The 18,845-nt window shown below is 40.8% G+C and overlaps 1 protein-coding gene across 11 annotated transcripts in view; it reads right to left on the bottom strand.

Annotated features, from left to right (window-relative positions):
* The window catches only part of PLB1 (phospholipase B1), an 89,986-nt gene that overhangs the window by 26,750 nt on the left and 44,391 nt on the right, over positions 1 to 18,845 (bottom strand). For all 11 annotated transcript variants that reach the window (XM_084514843.1, XM_084514847.1, XM_084514844.1 and 8 more), the window contains 15 exons: positions 18,731 to 18,831; positions 16,334 to 16,415; positions 15,436 to 15,540; positions 14,657 to 14,752; positions 14,108 to 14,179; positions 13,447 to 13,506; positions 13,016 to 13,076; positions 12,227 to 12,285; positions 10,381 to 10,448; positions 9,321 to 9,364; positions 7,974 to 8,082; positions 4,118 to 4,169; positions 3,904 to 3,984; positions 2,673 to 2,738; positions 2,210 to 2,310 (listed from right to left, as the gene is read on the bottom strand). In XM_084514843.1, the coding sequence (XP_084370969.1) occupies positions 2,210 to 2,310; positions 2,673 to 2,738; positions 3,904 to 3,984; positions 4,118 to 4,169; positions 7,974 to 8,082; positions 9,321 to 9,364; positions 10,381 to 10,448; positions 12,227 to 12,285; positions 13,016 to 13,076; positions 13,447 to 13,506; positions 14,108 to 14,179; positions 14,657 to 14,752; positions 15,436 to 15,540; positions 16,334 to 16,415; positions 18,731 to 18,831 (1,157 nt within the window). The remainder of the gene's footprint in view (positions 1 to 2,209; positions 2,311 to 2,672; positions 2,739 to 3,903; positions 3,985 to 4,117; positions 4,170 to 7,973; positions 8,083 to 9,320; positions 9,365 to 10,380; positions 10,449 to 12,226; positions 12,286 to 13,015; positions 13,077 to 13,446; positions 13,507 to 14,107; positions 14,180 to 14,656; positions 14,753 to 15,435; positions 15,541 to 16,333; positions 16,416 to 18,730; positions 18,832 to 18,845) is intronic.

The raw sequence follows: 18,845 nt of genomic DNA, 5'->3' as shown, positions 1-18,845 counted from the left end.
TAGCATTGTTTACCATTTCAAACCTTGGCTTATTTTCCTTGGATTATTTTCTGGATTAACCTTGGATTATTTTCTGCCTCACATGAATGATGGTACTCTAATACCTGTTTGGTTTCACCCCCAGGCACATAAAGGTGAGGTACACTGTAGAATGCCAGTTTGTCCCATGCAAGGCATCTAAAGTCCCTGTAGCCTGACAAAGAGAGACACATGCCATTCCCTCTGGAACTAGAAAAGAGATCTTTGAAATTTACTGCCTGTATTATCTCTGAGTTGATCCCTTTCCAATCAACAATTCTTTTTGCCTTCCCAAGATATAGAATTTGTTCCTGTTTGGAGGATCAGCAAAGAATGTAAATTATTCATTACAATAAAGACACTGAAACTGGAGATAGCTGTCCACTCTGCAAATACTTCATATTCCCTCAAAATGCCATAAAATCCAAATACTTGAAGACTTCAACCCCATCTTGAGGTACCCTGTATCAATGATTTTAACCCAAGCACATTATGTACCACAGGAAACCTTACAGTTCAAACCTGAATGAAATGCACAGAAGATCTCCTTGTCTTAAAGTCCTAAATTCTAGGGCACAACCATCTATACTCTTAACCTTAGGTGCAGGAGCCTAGTTTACTACAAACTAGTCACGTTTGGCAAATTTTGTAAACTTAAGAGCTAAGAGACCATGGCAGCAGTAGCCCAGTGAGTCCTATGTACCCAAATATTGACTCAAGATAAGGTGAGCCAAGCTTCACTAAAATTAATGACCTGTTAAGAGTTGCCTTACTCTGAGGTGTCCCTACTTTGCGGTCTCAGCTATTGTAAGCAGGTTTATGGATTAAACACATCTATGCTAACAGCATCATGAAAAGGCCAGAACCATGACGCTTTCAGCCAGGAAGGTCTTCAGTCAAGTTGATTTACAATCTTAACAAGAGGCCAAGGAATTATTACGCAAGTCTTAATTTAACCAGCCAATGAGCTTAATCCTAACCTGCCCTGGGAGGGAACACAAGCAGCCCAAACCAAAGTATAGTTCCACAGATGTACATTTAGCTTTAACGCAACCCTACTCCATAGAGCCTAAACTTGTCATCTCAATCCTGGTGCAGAAAGGCTACTTCTGTTACTTTAGTCTGACCTTTTACACTCGGCCCAAGCCTCTCTCTTGCCAGTGAATATCATCACCTTGCTCATTTTATGTATCATCTGATGTGCTGCCTTAGCCTGTACCATTAGAATCACAGAATCACAGAATTTCTAGGTTGGAAGAGACCTCAAGATCATCGAGTCCAACCTCTGACCTAACACTTGTAGTCCCCACTAAACCATATCCCTAAGCTCTACATCTAAACATCTTTTGAAGACTTCCAGGGATGGTGACTCCACCACTTCCCTGGGCAGCCTGTTCCATTGTCTAACAACCCTTTCGGTATTAGAGTCACAGTGAGATCTGTAACTGCCTTCTAAAACCAGAAGCACGATTTAGAGCACTCATTTCTATCAAGCCTAATTCTACCCCAAAATCTGGTAAGCCTTCCCAGGTCCAGATGAAACCCTAGTGCTGCTAGCCCTTTTATAGTCCCAGCCCCAAATCCTGCGCAAGCCTTGCCTTCTCTGATGCGATCACTGAATAGTTATGTTCTAATCTCTCCAGTATTAATCTAAGCAGCCTCACATGCTTTTACTCTTATCCTAAACCAACTGTTGCCATATCCCAGGAATCCTAAACTTCTGCTTCTTAATAGTAGCTCAAAGTGCCTTATTTTATTTAACTATAACATCAGAAGTCCTTATATGTCTCAGCTAAATTGAAACAGAAATAAACAAAACAAAACAAAAACCCTGCTGTTTAAAACAGGCAACTCAGTCCTCCGGACTCATAAACTTTGCCAAAGAGCATCTCTAAGCCAGTGCACCAACACTGGCCTGCCATTACATATACTCAATAGTCACACACTAGTGTAAGAGCTGCCTGAAATATTTGCAGCCAACAAAACAAATGTACTTGGGAATCTTTTAGATCAAAGCCAAGATAAGGCAACTCCATTGGGCAGAATGATATCAGCACTGGATGTGATGATGCCTGTGGAACTGTAGTGCTATGGACACACTTCTCTATGATGAAAAGAGCACAGAGAAAGAACTTGCTTTATCATCACCAAAAATAAGTTCAAGTACAAAAGAAAGTCAAACAAGCCTTACTCTGCCAGGTAAGTGGGGCACGGAACTTGTGTATCCACAAACAACTGTCTTAGAGGAAGGATGTCTATCACTTCGACCAGATTCACTAGAGCTTTTGGAACCTAAAAGGAAAGTCAGACTTCACCTTATAAGGAACTGATTATACAACCCACAGTGTACTTAATTTAAGTCAAAGTCCAGTCATTCAACACCCCTTCCCTTTCTCTCTTGTTGAGAGGAGAAAAAAAAAGAAGAAACAACAAAACCCACAAAACTTCAACTCTGCTGTTGATCCTTTTCCAACACCATGGTTCAATGCTGCTGCCTCTCATTTCAAACAGCATCTCATTACTCTCAGACACCACATGAGCAGTTGCTCGTATTAAAGTCAGCAGACCACATTTGGTACGAAAATGGAAGAAACCCATGCATCAATTATACACCAGTTCAAGCTACAGTACCAGGACAATTTCACAGTACTTGCCTGTCCATGCAGAATATCAAGAGTTTCTTGAATTCTACTAGTGAAATTTACAGCTGAGTAGTGATCCTGATAGAAAGAGAACAAAAGAGATTATTGCTAAATGGGGACACAAGGCATTTGGGTTGGGAAGATAAAGAATCACATTAATTCTTTTCCTTTTCTGCCATACAACACCGTGGTCAGGAGAATATTCTTGCTTCTTTCTAGAGGCCAAGAATGTTATGCATATCAATTAGTCTAAAATATAGAAAGACTCAGTCACATTTTGGATTTAAAATAAACCTATTTAAAATAAACCTATATTAAGCTGTATGTTTAACCAGTCCACTGGGTGCTTTACGTAAGGATACGGGAAGGAACCTAATCTGATCACATGCTGAAAAGCATAAATCAGGCAACCACAAGCATGCTCAGAGCCAATTGATAAGCTCTCATAAAATCAGGAGAAATCATTGCTAGTCAAGGACACGGCTGTAAATAAAGCTATAATACTTGGTGGTAGCAGCAATGATGCCTATAGCAAGGCTACTGCAGGAGCAGCACATTTCCCAAGCACAAGTGGTTGCAGGAGAACTGAAAGCACTCACAGGAAATTTTCATATTTAAAGTAAGAGAGTAAGATCTGACAGAGAAAGGTGGCCTCTCCCCATCACCTGCCCACTCAAATCCCATGATCTCTTTACAGCAGCCCTAAAGGCTTCTTCACAATCCAGTGAAGCATAAAATTCAAATGACTTGCTGCTGAATGAATTGCTGCACTGCAGCAACTTCTCTCATACATACCTCACCTGTCCCTAGCACTTTCCTACAATACGAGTTATGGGGTGATGACAAACATTGTAGGATTGGACTGATGGTAGTTCAAAGCAGTACAGTTCTTTCTTGGATATCTAATGAGGCATTGCTAGCAGTAGAGCAATTACCAGATCAGGCAAAGGAAGCTTTTCTTCCCTTCCATTTTTTGCTCGTGGCCAGAAAAGACAAAAAGTGGTTCTTACCCTGGAGTAAGCCAGAGAGAACACAACCATCTTACTTGGTTGCTGGTAAATGGTTTTTTTTGTTTGTTGGTTTGTTTTTTAATCAGGGCACTGTCTGCAGCAACCTCAATTGTGAATTGTATGTACTGCTGTTTTGATAATCTCTATGAAGGCTCTAAGGATCTGTGGATTTCCCTTGACGTACTGATATCACAGTCCCATTACCATTTTAGTTAACAGGTTCTAATACTCACAGGGTCCTTGCAATAGTTGCACAGATCGTTTCCTCCAATAAACACGGTTATGATTTTCCAGTCAGCATTGAAGTCAATTCTCTGTGTAACAAAGAAGAAAAGAGTAAGCACAAATTTCTTTGATATGCACTTGGCATCTTTGCAGATGGATCTATCATGTGAAGCAACACCTGTTTCTTCTTATGCTGTAAGATCAGAGTCCCAGGTAACTTACAGAATCAGTCTGCATTAGTCTCAGGAGAGTTCTTGCTTGGGTTGGTAAGTGCCTGTGAAGAAGAGCAACCAATGAGTGAATGACACACCCTTATGGAGAGCAGAATATTAATGCACTTTGGACACCTTAAATCTGTGAGCTGTCAGATACCAGGAGAGTTACCGATGAGGCAGTGTAATCCTCGTTTTGCAGTAACCAAATTTCATGTTCACATCTTTATGAAGAGTTATCATCAAATTGGATTTGAATACAGATTTTACTCAAGTTCAATAATTAATGTGGAACCATAAGTTTAGTTTTCTATTACACTGCTTAGCAGCTAAAATGACAGACACAGCAACATGTTTGTTAGCAGATGGCCTGTTCAGAAATGGGCTACTATCAAGCTATTCCTCGTGTACTAAAGTGAGGAGGGAATCCCAAGTCTCAATATTTAACTGACCTCTTGAGCAATGTTTGTGCACGCACCATGGCTCACCCAGCCCTGTAAAGCTGAGGTGTTTCAGAGTTCACTGCGTACTCATCCCCCATTCCTGTAGCCTGCACCCCAAGTCAATACTTAATTTTCAATGGTGTAAAACAGCTTAGCACACTCTACCTTTCTAAGCAAATTAAAAATCCAAGCAACTTCCAAGATCACTTACACAAGATGACAGCCTTGCTGTTTTTCAACAGCTATGCTAACACCCTCTCTCTTTTGAATGTATACACAAACATATATATATATATATGTATAAATACAACTGCATATGTATGTTCATATGCATGTATATATAAAATTGCTACTAATTCTGGGTTACCTTGGCTAAACACTTCAACCTTGTTTGACTGCCCGGACATGTTGATACTCAAATATGCATAGAAAAGAGAAAGTGGTTAGAAAGCTTGGCCTGCCAGGCAGCTCTGGAGCTGCATCAGTCACTAGGTTCTTGTTACAAACATTTCTCTGACTGTATATAGAAGCATAGAATCATCAAGGTGAGAAAAGCCCTCCAAGATCATGTGGTTCAACCACCCCCCTACCACCACTATCACCCACTAAACCAAGTCCCTAAGCACCATGTCCAACCTTTCCTTGAACACCCCCAGGGACGGTGATGCCACTGCCTCCCTGGGCGACCTGTCCCAGTGCCTGACTGTTCTTTCTGAGAAGAAATGTCTGCTAATTCACAGCCTGAACCTTCCCCTGGCCAACTTGAGGCCACTCCCTCTAGTCCTATCACCTGTGAGAAGAGACCGACCCCCAGCTCCCCACACCTTCCTTTCAGGTAGTTGTAGAGAGCAATGTGGTCTCCCCTGAGCCTCCTCTTCTCCAGACCAAACAACCTGAGTTCTCTCAGTTGCTCCTCACAGGACTTGTGCTCCAGGCCCTTCACCAGCTTCGTAGCCCTTCTCTAGACATCATATGACATTAATAAGCATGATACTGGTTTTGTACAGTAACCAGAGAGTAGCTCTCCTTTGCAATGCTGTATTTGCTGTAGGAACAGGAGTTATTTCTCACCACCCTTCTTTAACCAAATACTGATCTAACACTAACATAAGAGTATTTAATGGGGAATGAGCTCTGTCATGCATCTACTCGTGAAACAGGCACCCCACACATGTAGTTCGCTTTGCCATTACCCTTATCCCCAGTCATAACCTACTTACTTATATCCCAAAAACAATCACAAGTGGTCAAGAATTCCTTCTGTTCTTACCATGGATACTAAGCTAGTGCATTGACTTCAATATTAATGCAGAGGAAAACATTCCTTATTGACCTGGCAATCTGCAACACCTTTCATTTCTCATGCAGTCACTGAAGTGCTGTTGCATCCTGAGCCAACACAGTCAGTAAGATTGAACATTTTGAATGAAGCAGAGGCAGTGATCATCTATTCTTGAGCTGCAGCCTCCACCAAATTTAGATCTTAATCAACAGAAAGTCTGCTAATGGGAAATAGATATTCACAGTTCCTGTCACCTGTTCTCTCAGTCTTAAGTTCTTAGCCTCATTTTTTCAAGTGCAATCAGAGACATAAGCCAGGCTCTGCTTCAACAGCATGCTTTAGATACATCCTAAACTCCAATATGTACTTAAGCACTTTGGCAATGAATGGGGGTGGGCTCAAGAAAGTTTTGTCTACACTGCTACATTCAGTAAATAGCTCTTCAAAGCAGCCACTGATTTCACTTTAATAAGTCCTGTTCTTCAAAAGCTAGTAAGGGTGCAGAACCACGTCCTTTCAGAAAAGACCCAGCATATCTGGAAAACAGTTCCCAGACTGGCACCCAGCAGTGAGACAGGCCAGGTAGCAATTCTGAAATATCAGCGTTAGCTTTCATTCATGGACTATTTTTGTCCTCTGGGTAATAGGAAGAGATATATTTTGAGGTGATGAAGAATAAGTGTTGGACTGCATTATCATTCCAGGTCCAATCATCTAAAACAGGAGAAATGTTTCCTTATGTTGCAATGCATTTCAATAATTAAACTAGGATGCATATGACTCCTCAGATCCATCATAACATGATGGAAAAGAGCCCCAAAACAGGCATCTCAAAGTTCAGGGATATTGCTGTAGCAGTTTACAGGAATTCTCTACTTTAGGATTTAATTGATATAAAACGTAAGACAACCACCTACCTCATTCTTTCCTATAACAAGCAAAACCTCAAGTAATACGTGCTGCATCTAGCAACATGGTGATAAACTCTCACAAATGGCTCAAGCAGAGCTGTAATCCTTGCAAGTGTTTCACCGACACACAGAAACAGACACGTTCAGTCATCACTAGGAAACAAAATCCCTTCTCTGAGGTATGAGGGGCTGTAACATATGTCAGGAGACCTAGCGGACCATTTCTGCCAGGAAATACAAGCATTTACTGAGATTACTAGTGTGAGTCAGAAGTTACTCAAGGTGTGCAGGAGAGTGATAAACAATACCTGATAAATCCTAACAATCATTGCTGAGATACAACAAACTCAGACACTTCTCTTGGCTTCTAAATGTCACTCCCAAGGCCTCTTTAAGAAGAATATTTTTTCTTTAAACAAACAAACAAAAATATTAAATTATGGAGTTCTGGGTAATATCAACTAACACTGTCAAACCCAGGCACAGTCTGCCAAACCCTATGCCCAAGCTATGACTGAATTCCAGCAGCCATCTGTTTCGTTAATTAAATAGGACTGACGCTTTCAATAAGAAACCAGGGACTTCTAGGATAAGCAGTATATCAAAGCTTAACTCCTGCAGTCTCCCAGGTGTGACTAAAATCAAATAGCCAAAATGAGATGACTGCAAGACAACACAATTCCTATTAAATTTGCAGAACTATCACTGCACAAGGTCTGCAATGCACCAAAACCTACACATGACCATCTGCAATTCTTTTTTCTCTTGAGTCCAGACTGTGGCTGATTTTTCCTCTCTCTCAACCACTCTTGCCTGCCTATCCAGATGCCTGAGGCCAGTTATGGGAGATTTCATCTAGTTTTTCCTCCAATTAACTCTTTAACAATTCACTACATGTTCATTTTCTGAAAACATCCATGCTCTAAGATATTTATAGACAAATAGATAAATGAATGGATGTTGAAGAGGAAGTGTAGAAACCACCACCACCACCAAATAGTTTCTTTCAATTTTTTGTTTGCAGATTTCATAACCAGGACTGTTGGCTTCATTTGAAAGTTATGGTATGAAATAAGCCCATACATTTAATATGTTTTGAGCTAATTTTCAGCTCCAACTAGACTGGTTTTGCTTGCTGTTCAGAGCAAGTTGTGTCAGCATTTGAGACAGTTGAAAGGGAAGTAGATGAAGCATCCATCACCTGCGAAAGCAAAACAAAAAGCTACATACTCAGCCTCTGCTCCAGGAACTGCCTGGTTAAGGAATGCATTCGAGTCATTCACACTCCCAGTGCCAGTTGAATAGCCCTCGATCATAGCATTGAACTCTCGAAAGATGTCTGAAAAAGAAAGATGACAACGAAGAGAAAATATATCTGTTCCCCGCCTAGTGAGATCAGAACTGTCACAGTTTTGACAGCACATTGCAGCTGCTGCAGCCTCATTTTGTTTCATCCACCAAAGAGCAGCAAGAGGGACAACCAGCTAGCAGTGATGAGACAGCATGTGCTTGCTGTGCACCCTGCACTGCCAACAGAAGCTGACCAGAACCAAAGACTACCATGTCCAGGTCTCTTTCATGTTGTAGCTGTTAAGGTCTAAATTAAAACCATCCCAGTCATGCGGTGGTGACTTTGTGAAATGAGCCTCAGAGGGGCTTTAACCCAGGAGGGTTAAAGCAGGAGCTTGTTTTCAGCTAAACAATCTGGGTCCACTTTGCAGCTGTGCAACATCTCATACTACTGACAAATTTGAAGAAAGCCTCAGATGCATGGTGAATTCCCACCACACTCAATAGTCATTTCCAGAAGGAGGCAGACAGAAAATTTCTGAGCTGAATGTGAAAATGGTCACACTATAAACCATAAAAGCTACCTTAATCTCCAAGACTGAATTTAACCACATTTTAATGAAGGTTTTGTCAAAGGTTGTACCTTGTGAATCAATTAATTGCTTATAACAATCAATAAGACATTCTAATGATATTCTTGTCAAATTCCACTTACAATAATGGGCAACACACAAAAGGACAATTTATCAGCCCTCTTCAGATGAAAATTTATTTTATTTAATCCAAACTGAAACTCCGGTGGTTTTACATTAACAGTAGGCTGAGTTAGGAGAGGTTGCAAGTTTCAATGAAAACAAAGTTAAAATTATTCCATTCATGTTACGTATAGAGCTAGTGAGACATGTTTACTAAAGAGGTCTGCTCTCTGCAAACATCCCTTTTTGGAAAAAAAAAAAAAAAAAAAAAAAGTGGTAGAATATTTATTAAAAGTAAGTTTTAATTACAACACAAGCATGGACATAGCAAGCTTATTTAGAAATTCAAATAACACTCACTAAGTAGTTTGAGAAGGGAGAGGGAAAAGGAAGGAAAGAATTTTCTATCTGCTTCTCAATTTTACTGATGAAGGAAACTTTTTTTCATTAGTCCTAGGATATTGTTTCTTTGAAAGGTAAGTCTTGTGAATTACTCTCAAATGGCTTAGAGCTCTCTGTAAAATTATTATGAATCAGCCCATTCCCTCTCTCCAGACTTGCCACAGCTAAATCTAGCAAAGCATTTACTTACTAGGTAGAGTTGTTACGTTCTCTAATGAGGCATCCCCTCCAATACTAAAACGAGAAAGAGAAATACAAGTTACTCATCTCTTAGCTGGACACAGACAACACATAAAGAGAAAACCTACTATACCTCATAAGAAAAGGTGAAGGATTATTAATTTGGTAACTATCAAACTATCATACTACTTGGAAAGGACAGACGTGCAAGTGCTTTGGGGAAAATTGCTGAGGTTTCAGTGGTAAAGTTGCTCATCAGAAAAATTTATGTGCATGCGGCTCTGCAGAGGCACAGTTAATCATTATGAAATACCAGAAAATGCCTGAGACAGCTACATATTTGAATGACAGAGCTGTAAAGTACTGCAGATTTCAGGGCAGACCTGAAGACCAGTTCCAGCCTCACAAAGCCGCTCTAAGGCAGCACCAACCAGCCAGTCCCTCAGGTGACATATGGCTGAGGCACCAGCTCCTTTATCTCTTTTTCGGTCTTCCTGCGTAGCAGTATGTTCTCTCCAGCTTTTAAATTGCTGGGCCACGCTGAGGCCAAACTCTGGCTTATGTAGAGGAGATAGGACAGCACAGAACTGCTTCAGTCAATGTCAATTCAGCTATATCGTCACCCCACCTCCAATTTCATCTTTTACAAATTTCTGTTGTATGTGGTAAAAGTTCTGCAGTGAAACTGGTTTTCGCAGTTCTACAAAAAATTCAGAAATGTCAAACTTCGAGAACTCCCCAAAGCAACATGGCCTAATTTATTTGTTCCAGTGATTTTTCTCCAGTTTTGCAGATCTCCAGCCCACCATAAAACTACCAACTGTCAAAAGTAGCTGAAGATAAAAGCGTGAGAGCAGTTAAAAGGCAAACTGAAGCTCTATTGCTGAAAACATTGTGTAAATCCAGTTTTGTGACAAATATTGGATCTTGACATATCTTCACAAGAAATGTTAACCAGAAAGCAAATCTTTTTCCACTATCTGACAGCTGAAAGCCCTGGAACATGTGGAAAATAATATTTTGCACAGGAAATAATGCACATATTCTCATCACCTTGCCTGAAAACTTACCTCCATGACAGTCCCCGATATTCGGTGTCCAAATCTGTGAGATTGTATGAAGCAATTCCCGTTCCAGCCTGGGCATTATATTTCATAAACCCAATGAAATTAAAGCACAATAGAAAGTCACATATTAGTCATTTTATTTACTTTTGAATGCAACCCTTCACAAGCTTTAGAATACATCTGTTTTTTCCCCACCTTCCTCCTGAAAAATGCATCAATACTTTTTGTAATTATTTACAAGCATCATATTGTATATGATGCACAAAATAAATGACGAATCAGTGAAACAAAAGCTTTCTTCTTGTAGGTCTGGGTGAGCTGAATAACTCATTTACATTGCATTACTCAAGAATGATGAAAACATCTCAAACAACCCCATAAAGCTTTCAGGCTAATAAGGAACACTATAAAACTCAGCACAGAAAACAAACATATCTCAGAAAGAAGTACTGTAATGTCTTTATTTGAAAAGTTATGTGCTAAATGGTGAGTTTTATAGTAGTATAAGAGGAAGAAAGAAAGCACCCTCTACGCTTATACTGAAGAAGGGCAATCTGGCAACTACATCCCTCTTTAACAAAACAAGGGAATTCAGAAGCAGAGTGTCTGCCAGCTGTTATGCTTTTGTCTCATGTTAAATCTGGGTACTAGGTAGTACTTTACTATATCACAATACCAGGCAGACTATTTACTGCTATCACAGAATCACAGATTCTGCTACTTCAGATTAAATCATACTAATACTTCATATTAAAACCATGCTAATACATTTTCTCCTCTATATAAGCTTTATTGAGTTAATGGAAGACTGGTGTTCAGAATAACTACGCATGGGCCAAGTCCAGATCGGACAGCAATGCAAAACTGCTGTTTCTATGAAAACAGATTTTATCGTCAGTTTCTACAGACTATACTTAGCAGAATCACCTGCAGGGGCCTGGATATTGTAATATTGCAACTGCAGCTAGATACTAACTATCTTGCTTAGATCAACATTGCATGTTTGCATAGAAATGCTGCTATTTATTTTGGTAACCTCATGCATGTAGGAGTTTTAGCAACATGCCTGTCAGACAGTTGGAAAGGCTTCATGGTTTGTAAGCACAAACTGTGTCTTTGTTGTTAAGGCTCACATTCAGAGATCCTAGAGATTTCAACTGTCTTTCTGCCCAACATTTCCTATGAGCTGGTTGTAAAGCTTCAGTCTTCGGCTGGTAGGAAAAAATTGGGCATAAACATGTATCAGAATTTAGGATGTCTGTATCTTGATACATATTCCTTCCAGCCTGCCAAAGATAATCATCCTCAGCAAGAACTACATCTCAATAAAGAAATTAGCTGTGAGTTAAAAGAGGAAAAATAAACATTCTGAGTATCTCCTGAAATGGATAGTCAGAGGGTTCTCACCCCTGTTCATCCATTAATGATAAAATAAATACACTATTTTCCAATATCCCTTAGTCACATGCTATTCCAGAAAGAACTGAGGGAAAAGGATGGGTTCACTGATCTGTACCTGTTCATAAAAACTTTGAAACATTGGACCCTAATGTTTGCATTAAGTCCCATTAATTTCAACAACATCTAATCTCTTCTGTCTCCAATTCAGCAAACCTTTTAAATACCTCTTTAAAGGATTTGTCATTGTTCCAAATCATGTGAATATATGCGGGGGGGGGGAAACACAGAGCAGGAGAACTGACACCTTTCTTGTTATAGCTGCTAGGTCTATTATCATCTGCGAATGATTGGATCTTTACATCTAGGTACAACAATCATTTCAGCTCCACTAGAGAAGGCACATGTTTGTAGTTTTACCATGAGAACAGTAAAAACACTGTCTTCTTACCGTCAAAGAATCCCCAAGGGCTGCTATAATTTTCACATCAGCTGGCTTTAGGGAATGCACTATAAAAGAAAGAGATGCAGTTGAAACCAGATAGGGAACAGCCATGCATTTTCATGGTTCCATATGTAAAACACGTTGTTGTGCATTCTGATGCTCAGCCACATTGCTTTTGCAATACCCAGGTGGTTAAACAGGAGCTCTCTCCAGCTCATCTTACATGGTTGTAGCAGCAGCACATGCATATTATCCAGCCCCTCAATAGCTAACATTGCTACCAAAAAGACAGAAGAGCGAGGAGAAAATAACAATACATTGTAATCAATGTCCAACACTAAGCTAACAATAAAAAAAAAATGCAGTATTGTATAAACCAGTAACGGCATATTAAAAGCTTTAAGAAGGTAGAGAAGGAGTAAGGAGAAGACAGTATGAAGTTAACTGAAGACCTGAATACTGCTATATCCCAGACTGACATGCATGAAGCTGTGTTTCCGGTTCCCTTCTCTAAGATTTAGGTGGTATCACTTAAAAGCTGTGTCAGCACACAAGTTTGGCTTTTCTTGCAAGATATTTTGAAGTTCTCCACTGTCAGTGAGCTAAGTGAAGCTATTTAGAATGTTACTTCATGTGATGGTTTGGCATTATATCTATTAAGTAGTTGCTGAAAAACATGACATCTTTTCTGAGCAGTATTTTCACAGTCCAGCAATCATTTCAGCAAAAATGAAGAGTCATCCTGAAGGACAGTTGAAAGTAATTCAGCCTCCTACACAAACCGGGTAAGACTACCTGAAGTTGAAGAAGGGGAGGATGGAGATCTGTCCTCACATAGCAGTTGGCTTCCATAATTCTAAAGAGAAGAAGAAGGATGAATAGCATTGGCTAGGAAATACAGTCAGCAGTACCCTGGATATTCCTAGCAGACCAAGTGGATAAACCAGAGCATGTTTAACGTGTAAGTAATAAGACAAGTCTTGGTTGCCCAATTCAATAGTCATATTCAGCGTTGTTTGGATTAGCATCCTGTACTGATAACTGTGATGTCTGAGCATGTATCCTTACAGGTGTTTCTGGATGTATTTTGCCTTACTCAAGGAATACTTTCCTGTTCTTTGCCCTTTGGCCAAAGAGTGATATCACCTGTGGTGCAAAGCATGATTCATGGCTATACAGGAACAAATGCAGCACAGTAACAGAGGGATGCTGATGTTGATACTTACTGGAGTTTGGTTAGGGTATGTGTAATTACTGTTTTTATACGTCCTCAGGAATGGCTCAGCCTGAAAAATAAGACAATCTGAGTCAATGCAAAGCATCAGGAAAATACAGGGAGATTTCTACTCCCCAACTTTTCATTCTTAGACGTCTGCAGGTGATTATTAACTTGATGCAAACAAAGCCCAGGGATTTAAAAAAAAAAAAAAAAGAAAAAAGAAAAAAAAAAAGAGGCATTTTGAATATCCAATAACAGTGTAAACCTAGAGCACTATTTTACAGAGCCAGAATTTACAGAATGCTCTAAGGACCCTGCTCACCGCACCCATGCTGTGCATGGTTAGCAAGAAGCTTGACATCACAGGCACTACCCAGGTTCATGCCAGCCAGAGATAGTTTCACAGGTCTCAGCCAAGCCACCCAGACCAATGCCAGTGTTGCTCTATTTCCCTCACTGAAGGTCTTTCATCCAACATGGATGCTAGGCAGGCAAAACACTCTGCCCTTGTGTTTTGGCTGACTATGATACATGACTATGAGGAAGTTTACCTCCAGCCCTCCATCTTGGCTCACAGAAACAGTGCTCCAGGCAGTTGGTGATAGCACAAGCAGACTTCCAGCAACCCCCAACACCACCATAAAAATACAGATACGCTTGTAATTTACCTCACTTGGACATTTGAGAGAAATGTCATTTCCTATTTGTTGATTATCTGTCTTCTTCCCTACGGGTTCCAGCTGTGGGAATATAAGATTGGGGGGGGAGGGCAGAGAAGAAAAGCAAATGAGCATCAGAGAGCAGAGGGTAACTGCATTACCAGCTGCTGGAACCACCCCTGCAACACAGCAAGACAAACACTGCTCACTGCACCTTCTCTGGTGATGTCACTCACTGCTGCATTTCATATTGAAAAGTTTAATCCCTGTATGTACCAAAAGCGGTCTGATGATCAGTGGCAGGTGTGCAGTATCTCCCCAAAGATGTCCAACACTCATAGTTTTAACGTATCCTGAGATTTATTGTTTTGATATGACTGGTTTAACAGTTGAGGTGACTTTTCTCCAAATGAACACTCTTTCCTTTTATAAACATAATTAATGGTTTAAAAGAGAGAGGGCTAGTTACATAGTAGTTCTCTTAGGTGATTTTTTTTTTCCTGCTAAGACAAGGATGGAGAGGACAAAGTGCAACAAACCCAACCTTTAACATCTTACCATGTTGTTCCACAAAGCACGTGCAGCCTGGGAATGAGACTTCTGGCTGAAGTGGAAGCAGTCTGGGGCAAAATATGAATTGTCAGGCAACCCCTCCTAGATAACGAGATGGGTGCTGTCACAGAGAGCAGTAAATGTGCAACAAGCTGTGCATTATCCCCTGTGAAAAATCCCATCTGACTTCAAATTAACGTAGCTGCAAAGGCCTCTGAGATGAAGAGAATTAAACTGGGCTGGAGAACACTAGTAAGTCAAGACTGTGAAGCCCTTTGAGCCTTTTTAATAAATGATTTCCAAAGTATTAAGGCACACAGACCACTCTGACTCTGGTCACACAGAATACCTGTGCACAGACATTGATCATACTCCTTATTTCCCCAGAGACTCACACATTATAATCTTTCATGGCACAAGGGTTTTTATACTAGAAGTCTTAGCTTTACCAAAGTACTGGAAGGGACTTCGTGATGTGTGGGGGATGTAGGATGAGTGCTCCCTGGTGAATACTTTGAACTGATATCTTCTACACAATTGTCTGTAATTGTAGAGGAGTGGATTTGATGTCTAAAATAGTGCCATCAAGGAGTACATTGCCGTTGCCCATTATCTCCAAGTTATTCCATAAATATTTTCTGCTATTTTAAATGTTACCTTAGCTGATTATAAGAATTATAAGGCCAGAATACTGCTGGTCACATTTACCAGAACAAGTCAGGACAATTCCAAGAAATCAGTGCTGCACTAGGATTTAGTGTAGGGGTTTTGTTTATTTGTTTTACCTGTGTTCTTGGCATGTCGACATGAGTCAGGAATGGCTGCAGAACCACTGTGAAATCTTCCCTAGTGTCGTATCTTCCACTCTCCACTAACTCTTTGGTTCTTTCCTTTAAGAGCACAAAATAAATAAATAAATAAACATGTTGTCATCTTTCTTTCTTTTACACTCAGCTCACTGGGTCCCTCATTACTGTACATCTCACGCAGGCATTCCCTCTCCTCCGTGCAGAAACGCAGACACGACAGCGATTGCCAGCCTGTGCCAGGCAGAAAATGCAGAGGTCCTTCACAGAGACTCATCCCAGACATTTCTACGGCAAGACAGCCTGTGGATCATTACCTGACTAACACATGCAGGCAACATGCTCAGTAATTAGGTATTCTGTCAAAAAGATGTTCTTCCAGAGCTAGTGAAGTGTTTTCAGTTTGGCTGGCAGCCCATGCCCAAAGTTCATTCCAAATTTATCACATTCTTTGACTTAATCTTATCTCCAGCAAGATAAGTGATCAAGAAACTGCTGGCACACTGATGCCCTCTACTTTCTATGACTCTTTAACAGATGTTTCCTGATCTGTTTTGTTATTTTAGTGAACCAGAGTTGTAAAGATCTTGAGCTAAGTCACATCTCCCTCACAACTGCTTTGTTGTTGTTGTTAAATCACAACTACAAATATGTCATTAAAACAAGTGCAAACTACCCTCCAACTCCCAATATTCACCCCTCTGTGGTCACTTGATTATGTCTCTTACTACAGACCCTGCTATTGCACTGTTTCTCATTCCCAGTGGAAAGAAAAAAAAAAAAGGGGGCAAAAAAAATCCACACTACTTCTAGGAGAGAAGAACAGAAGGATTACACTAAATGTGTAAAAATAAATCAATAAATGCATTAGTCTTACCTGATACCTTTTGTTGAAGTTGACCAACTGCTCGACCTCAGTGGAATTGTCATCATATTTCAGTACACAAGGGCACAAAAGCCTGCAGGATGAGAACAACATGCTGAGACCCGCTCGTCTTTTTCCCTTTCACTAGATGAAAATCTGCAGGGTTAAAAGCTTCTCTGGGGGGGATTTTTCTGACAGACTTTTCAATGGTAGGATTGAACGTCATCCCCGAGTTTCTGCACAGCCCTGATTCTTGACAAGAAACATTATTAGGGATAAAATCATGAACACAGGACAAGAGAGAGAAGGAAGGAGTGGCAGAGAGAAACCATGATGTCCCAGTCCCAGCCCTTGCAGCACCTTTTGCCTTGCTAAAGGGACTTAGGGTCACCTGTAGCAGTAACAACGCAGCAGGAGAGCTGCTTGGAGTGAAGCTACCAGTTGTGGGAAGGGGTGAGGACAGATGCTTTAAACCCAAGTTGCAGCATGTGGAGGGGGGTAAAGCACCAAACCAGATGCCCAGAGGGAAGCTGGATTCTTCATCCTTGGAGAGACTCAAAGCTTGACCCTGCACAGCCTGGAGCAACTTTCTCTACCTTTGAAGCTGGCCGGGCTGTGTGCAGGGACTTGAGGCAGATGACCCCCTGATTTCTCTTCCAACTGGAGCTATTTTAAGTTTCTGTGAGCTCATGTTGGCCACCTTTATCCTTCCCTGCACGCAGGTCCTCTAGCACATGATTTTTTTCTTCTGGCGTTCCCCATTTCTGGGCATGCCTCTTTATCATGAAACCAAATGAGAACAAATGACTCCTTTAAAAAAATCCTCTAATTTGTTCATAGTGAAGCATTCCTGAGTAATACTTCCCATAGAACCATGGATACGTATAAAGTATGTGTGTCCCTACCTCCAAACTTGTCTGAATAGAGAGCAACTAATAAAACAATACGATTCGACTTCTGCAGAACATTTATATGAGAAGTAGAACAAGCCTAAATTGTATTTCAGAAATATTTTAGTAACATAAGCAAAGCAAACTTATTGGACATGTAGTCTCTTTTTCAGTTATTCATGGCTCTCAGGAAAGAGAAGCTTTCAAAGTCAAAAGTCTCCTTTTGTTTTTTCTTCAAATGGGTAACGTGGCATTTGGTATTCTACACAGGGTCTTCTTAGTTCCCTGTAAACTTGGCTTGCTGTCAGCCAGCTATTAAATTCAGCATGGCGCTTGAAATGATGGGATAAGGTTATAAGTACCCTGAGATAATCTAATCTTAAGAGCTCCACTAACTATCCTTGCCCAATGATTAGGATATCGAGATCTACGCACTCTACCCCGTAACCTTTGTTAAAAAGAAACTGTGACTGGATGCAGAAGCACCTGTGCTCTAAATTTAAAAACCTTTTTTTTTTTAATCTGATTTCACCATGGAGTCCTTAAATCATGCCAAGGGGGGTGCAAGTATGTTTCTCCTTGTTTTGACACCTGAAAGAAGGTGGTTTTACCAGCCGTATCAAGCAGCTACATATTCCCTTGTGAAGGATGGGGTCCAGGAGGATGAATTCGAAGCAGATGTTTTAGTGAAGCAGCTAGGTACAGGAGGCCCTGTAGTCCTCCTGTGGTTCTGCCCCCCAGGCTAGCTCTTGCACTCCCTGCTGCCTGATAGCTGGCACAAACTCCTTGACACAAGCAGCAAGAGGAGCAATGGCTGCCTGCACTCACAGGACAAAGCTGTTCTGCATGTCTGTCTGGAAAAGCAGCCATTTCTTGCTTTTCTGACATCAAGCAAGCCCTGCCAGGAACAAGCCTAGGGGAACATGCCAGACCCTGCCTGAGTCACCACAAGGTCACTACGGCCCAGACCTGCCACTGCAATGACAGATTGACACTGACCTGGGAGGATTATTCATCCAAAAAGCAACAGGTGGTGTGACTAAACAACCCAGACACCTGCTTTAGAGACTAATCAGCAGAGAAACTAGTAACCAGCAACGAGATTACAGAGATCAGAAACTACAGAAGCAAGAAGAGAGTTTTAAGATTGTATAGAGGTAATTCTGCAGATAAAACTAGATTAATGTAAGCAACTTAAACAAACAACATACTATCCTACTCTTTTTTTTCTGTATTTTCCCCACAGACTGCACAGCTGAGTTTTCTGCTCAGGCTTGAACTCCCTTGCAGCATAAACCATTAAAATGGCAGCTCCATAAAAAGTGGATACAGTGGGGCTCAAATGCAAACAGTGAAAGGTGGAGGTATTCCTAAATGCCGGGTTGAAATTAATGTCTAGGTACATGTGCATATACAGACAAAATAGTAGAACATTTTTCCCTTTAAGAAAGTTTCCCACGGTGACCTTCCAGCCCTCTGTGAGCAACAGTGAGAGCTGTAAAATAAATCATCTTCAAACCTCATAAGAATCCTTGGGCAGCTGACATTTTTCTCTGCGTACAACTCGCGCAGGCTTGTTATGGAAAGCACTGTCACCAGGTTCACAAACGTCCGTGGAACCTGCCGAGAGAATA

Source organism: Aythya ferina, assembly GCF_964211825.1.
Source record: "Aythya ferina genome assembly, chromosome: 3".
Taxonomy (NCBI): domain Eukaryota; kingdom Metazoa; phylum Chordata; class Aves; order Anseriformes; family Anatidae; genus Aythya; species Aythya ferina.
This window is presented reverse-complemented; position numbering and strand designations above follow the sequence as displayed.